Consider the following 6,047-nt stretch of genomic DNA (forward strand, 5'->3'; position numbering starts at 1 on the left):
ATTCGAAGGATGTAGAAGTTTGAAATCATCTTTGGCAATCAATTGATAAATCATCAAATCAATCAACTACTCCTAATTGGAGAATTTTACTAATTTTTTGAAAAGTGTTATGTGAGGTGATCTCGTAAGGGGCTAGCAATTGGTTGAAGTCAGATTGGAGGGAACTGAATAACTTCTACCCTTTTTTTTTTGTTTAGTTAGTGGCTAGCAATAGCAATTGGTTGAAGTCAGGTAGGAGGGAACTAAATAAGTTCTACAATTTTGGTATGGTACATTGAGTTTATAAATTCAGGGGACAAAAAATGATTAGCCTTCTATTGAGGGGACAAATAATTGAATTCTGGTATGGTACATTGAAGTTTTATAAATTGAGGCTAGAAAAGTGCAAATAATGATTAGCCTTATATTTGTTTGATGTGTGTTTACTAGTTTTTTGAGTAATGTAAACGTTTTAAGTTATGAGCGGACAAATATAGAGAGAATATCATTTGGTAACTTTGCTCTTTAGTAAGAAAAAAAACAAATTGTGACGGACCGTCACATGACGTTTGTAGACTCAGGGACCTTTATTCATACATATTTTCTTGGCTGTTTATAATGCTTTGTCGTTTTAGGAAAGCAATTTGAGGGACTGATTTTGGCACCCTATGGACAAAAAAGGGACGTTTCTAGTGATATTTTGTGGACAATAGTAATTGAAAACTTGTTATAGAGAGTATGGCAGCTCAGAAAACTTCTCATAGTACAAGACAAGACATCCTACACATAAGATCGACAGCATTCTAGACAAAACACAACTTAAAAAGCCATACCATATTTAGGTAATAACTGTAGGAGCGGATCGACTAGTGAATTCCTGCATATTAGAAAGTTTGAGAGCAACCTCCACTTGTGACCATGCTTCATCGATCAATCAAGCACAAGAAAAGATGACTAAAACGAAGGAATAAAAGGTAGTGGAGGATAGGTAAGATTCTTACGAGAGGACCGAGTGCTTCTTGAGAATCTCTCCCCATCTTTGAAGGATCCTTCTCGTACTGTTCAATATAAAGATGGATGGTTTCACCTTCAGATCTTTCACAAATTTTTTCCCTTTTCTTTTTGTTACCTCTTTTCTTGCTCTTCTTTTCTGTTTTTACCATGTGTTGTCTACAAGGGATGGTTTTGTTCCACATTGTGATCCCTCTTAAACCATGTGCATGCGAGCGTGCACAACTTAGTAAGTATTAACATATATCTTCATCGCTTAAGGTCCAATCTTTCTTATTTTCAACTTATTTTGTGAATCTATCATTTGGTATTGGTACATACACAATCATTGAATCTCCTTCTAATCGTTTATTTCATTGATACATGTCGATTGTAAGCTTGATGGAGAGGCTCGAAGTTCCAAGCAAAGAGTGGATGTCAAAACCTAGGTTATCAACGGAATACATTGATGGTGTAGTGTCATTTATTGAGTATTTGAAAACGAATAGACAAAATTTCGGTTATGATGATCATTATTTTTGTCCTTGTGTCAAATGTCGTAATACCTTATCGGGGAAGAAAGATATAAAAACAATCGCAGAACACTTAGTCTGTGACGGTATAGACACTTCCTACATAAGATGGATATTCTATGGAGAACATTGGAAGGGCGGGGATCATGTAACAGTTGGGGCTAGTACATCTGTTCGTCAGTGTGATGGAGATATGGTCCCAAGAACAACAAACATGTTAAACAATGCACTTGGACGTTTTTCCAACGAAGAAGATGAAGTTTCTTGCATGGACGAATGTTCTGATAGAAATGATGACCAAGTTCACCAAATAATAGAAGAAGCGATGCAACCCTTATATCATTCATATCGAAAAGAGGATACAAAATTGTCAGTTATAGTTAAGTTTGAAAGAGACATGATTAACTTAACTCAACTAGTTCATGCATTAATGAAAGATAAGAAGAAGAAAAAGAAAAAGAAGAACAAGCACAAGAAGAAAAAATCATCTACATTTGAAGTTGGAGGTCCTACTCAGGTAAGATGTAAAAACACTTTAACTTTAAAGATTCTTCATTTAATTTTTCATTAATATTTAATTCATATAAATGATGGATTTCAACTTACATATCTAATCATAAACAATAATTCTATTTTATAGGCGACATCAGATTCCACAATTCCTAATAGGCAAGGAGGTAAAGAACTAATATCAGAATCATTACCATCATTGAATAATGGTAGGGTATGCTTATTGATGAACTTTAGAAGGAATGTGATCTATGCCAAAGGAGTACTAGTAGATCCTGAGAAGCCAGATATGGAGTATTATTCAATTTGTATCGATGAGATCATTGACTCTTTGGTTGAGCTAATGGATAGAGCTGGACCCCAAGGGACTTTACTTGATATTCTTTGTGGTGAGCTGATTAGATGGCCTAGGAGCCACTATCGTGTATTTTAATGGGCATGAGGTAATTTCCATAAATCACAATTCTGTTTTAGATTTTCTTAGGTTGAAACTGAATTACAATCTTGATAGTCCTGGATCAACCAACTCTTCCAGTATCCACTATTTGGATTAAGAAAGTTCCATCCAGAGTTTTTTTTTGGATCGCCTTTTTTTTGTCCAAGTTGTTTGAGGACTTCAAGTGAGTTTTATTGAGGTTCTTCTCTTTAGATGGGATTCTGTATGTAAGCCTGTCAAATAGGCATAGCAACTTTGTACTATGATGGTCATCCCGGCAATTATTTCTTCTTTATTTTCTTAATAAAATGTACTTTACATCTTTTAAAGAAATACTTGCCAATATTTTCTTTTTCATTTCTTATATTTCCCTTTATTATTATTATTTAAAACTATTTAAACAAAATACTAGATTATAATGCATATATATGTATGTATACGCAGTGTCTGTGTTAGTCAATAAACACTCCTGTCTGAATCATTGTAACATAACAATGGAGTTTATATATCCGTTATTTATTTTGGTTTGTTAACGGTCTAATTTTCAGATGGAATGTCTCTGCTGGTGCTGCTCGTCCTAATCCACAGGGATCTTTTAGATACGGTCAGATTACTGTCACAGAGGTGTATGTGATACTCAACAGACCTACAGAGCTTATAGATGGAAAGTGGCGCACAACCATGAATGGCATTTCATATATTGCACCTACAACTCCCTTAAAGCTTGCCCAACAATTTAATATTCCAGGAGTTTTCAAACTTGATTTCCCGAATAGATTGATGAATAGACCGGCAAAGGTTGACACATCCATAATAAATGGCACTTACCGAGGTTTTATGGAAATTATATTCCAAAATAATGACACTACCGTGCAAAGCTACCACATGGATGGATATGCATTCTTTGTAGTGAGGTAAGCACTGGGATCCGATGTTCATATTGTTTATTCTTGAAACATACCTTTCGAGAGTTTGAACTGAACATTGTCTATTTCCATTTGTGTTTTAGCATGGATTATGGAATCTGGAAAGAAAATAGCAGAGGCACTTACAACAAGTGGGATGGAGTTGCTTGCAGCACTACACAGGCAAGCTAGTTGAGTTTCTAGCTTGATTCCGTGCATTTCCAAGCCGACTTGGCTGAGTTTCTAGGTTGACTGAGTGAGTTTGTTCAAACTAATTCTAGGGACGCATTAACGTGTACTTGCCTCGAGTTGGACAAGTTTATAAAATGAAGCAAGGTTGGTCTGTTGTGTTCTGGAAATTTCTTCTCTGGGCATAACTACTAAGTTCTTCCTCAACTCTGCAGGTGTTTCCTGGAGCATGGACAGCAATACTGGTTTCTCTTGATAGTGTGGGATTGTGGAACTTATGCGCCAAGAATCTCAACTCATGGTATTTGGGGCAGGAAGTATATGTGAGTGTGGTTAATCTAGAGATCACCAACAAGACTGAGCTTTCTTTACCCGAGGTGTCTAAATCACCCTTCAATTTTTTGGTGCAAAATTTGAGAGGTTATCCCGGATAAGAATCGACTTGTAATCCAAACTGTTGTAAGACTCACCTACTTATTTCCGCTTTGTTTTCAAAGACCAAGCGCATAGAGTACAGTTTTCTGGTGCGGCATCATTTGCTAAAGCGAGTGGAAGAACGATTTTGGTTGCACTTATGGTAATTTGGTTTGGAGTTTTCTATAAATAATGATTTTTTGCAGCTCAAACAATAGAAATTAGTGGTGGTGTTGTAGTCCTACTCATGCAAATTTTAATAATGTATAGCAGGAAATGTATTCTTCTGTAGTTTAGGAAAATAGGATAAAAATATTATATGTATCGGTGTATGTGTTATCGATATTTTCTTTATTTCATTGAAGAAATGAGATGTCAGAAATCATCATCATCGTCAAAAATATTATATGTATCGGTGTTTGATGAGATCTCTTCTCCCTTCTGTTCTAATTACACCCCTATTGAATGCCTTGTGTTATTAATGATGATTATGTTGCTATATCTCAAATTTCTTTGTCTTGAAATACCTTCTTCGTACTACTAATGATGATTTTGTGGCCATAATAGTGTATTGATAGGGAAGATAACATTAATCTTGGTCAAAAAGTATCAGAAGCCAACATGTTGGTATCTGAAAAAAGCATTCAAGAGCCTCAACCTACCGTGGATGTACGAGAATCTTCGAAGGGAGATGTTAACACGGCCGAAACTAGTGGAAGGGAATGCAATGTCGTGCAAGAATCTTCAAATGGAGATGTCTACTCAGCTTAAACCAGTAGAAGGCAAGACAATAATGCCTCTCTTAATAAACTTGGGTCTGAACTGTATATCAGTTTGCAATTTGGATCACAAGATGAGGCTTATGAATTTTATAATGCATATGCAAAGGAGAAGGGGTTTAGTATTCGGAAGAGCCATATAGAATGCTTGAGGATTGATCATAGTATGATTTCTCGTCTTTATGTGTGTGCAAATCAAGGAACCGATGCAAGAATGTCCATAAGTTCGTCAGGGAAGAGGATTGTGGGAGAGGAACCGATTAGGAAAAAGAACACCGGGACTATAAAGATCAATCCATGGGCGCTGGCACGCTTGTATGCAGAAGAAGTCTCCAAGGTTGCTGCGGAGGCAAGGAAGAAGTCTAAAGTCCTTCAGCCCACGGTGAGGCGGGACGTGCCTTTGAGGCTAGAAACAGACAGCAGTGGCTCCTCTACAACATGAAGCACGGAATGTGTTTCGGCTAAGCCAGACGATGTCATCTCCTGAGAGCAGTCTAGACTCACCCGATCTCCACCCTTTCCGTGGAATTTTGCTGTCAAGGTCTACGAGCGATGGATACGAGGCATCGAGAGATCTTTCAAGTTACTGTGGAATCTGAATTCAACGGAGAAAACACTATTTGTATATGATTGAACTTGGTTGTTTTAGGTCCATGCCATCAAGAGTAACCAGAATTTTATTTTTAGACTTCATTACATTGATGTATGTGAACATGATCTCAGGATTCTTTTAACATGTGACATTAAAATTTTGACTTATAACTTTGACTTATATAAGTAATTTTTTTTAAAAAAATCTTATTATTCTTTGATACTATAAATTGAATGCAACTTGGTGTGGATGGGATGTGAATGGATGGGGATGAGAGTGGATGGGATGTGAATGTTGATGGGGATGGGATATGGATGTGAATGTTGATGGGGATGGGATATGTGAATGTGTGATTTTTTTCGCAGGTATAGGTTGAAGATAAAAGCATTTGGGCACGAAAAAAAAAGTTATGATTGGTGTTTAAGCTAATTCGACGGCCTTATTTCGTCAAAAATATTATAAGAATACTAGATTCGACGGCCAATAGCCGTCGAATATATATTTATTTGACGGCCTAAAACGTCGAAATTATTAAAATTCTATGATTTTCAGCCGCCGAATATTTTTTCGACAAGTCCCAATTCGATGGTCCCATTCGACTGTTGAGACTGTCGAATGGATCCATAATTCGACGGTTTTGGGCCGTCAATATTTGGGTATTTTCACGTAGTGTTTTGGGAATCTTCCATGGGGTTGGGGCGTGCAATCATGGGGACTAGT

General features: G+C 36.7%; 1 protein-coding gene across 1 annotated transcript; it reads left to right on the forward strand.

The window, feature by feature from the left end:
* The first annotated feature begins 2,120 nt into the window (after positions 1-2,120).
* On the forward strand, positions 2,121-5,469 carry LOC147401433 (monocopper oxidase-like protein SKU5). The gene is made up of 4 exons (XM_086442754.1): positions 2,121-2,455; positions 2,997-3,362; positions 3,458-3,536; positions 3,758-5,469. Exons 1-4 carry the CDS (start codon positions 2,445-2,447, stop codon positions 3,974-3,976), a joined length of 675 nt encoding a protein of 224 aa, XP_086298880.1. The 5' UTR covers positions 2,121-2,444; the 3' UTR covers positions 3,977-5,469.
* The last annotated feature ends 578 nt before the right edge of the window (positions 5,470-6,047 follow it).

The sequence above is a fragment of the Akebia trifoliata genome, chromosome 5, assembly GCF_017979445.1.
Source record: "Akebia trifoliata isolate Shusen 1 chromosome 5, ASM1797944v1, whole genome shotgun sequence".
Lineage (NCBI taxonomy): Eukaryota > Viridiplantae > Streptophyta > Magnoliopsida > Ranunculales > Lardizabalaceae > Akebia > Akebia trifoliata.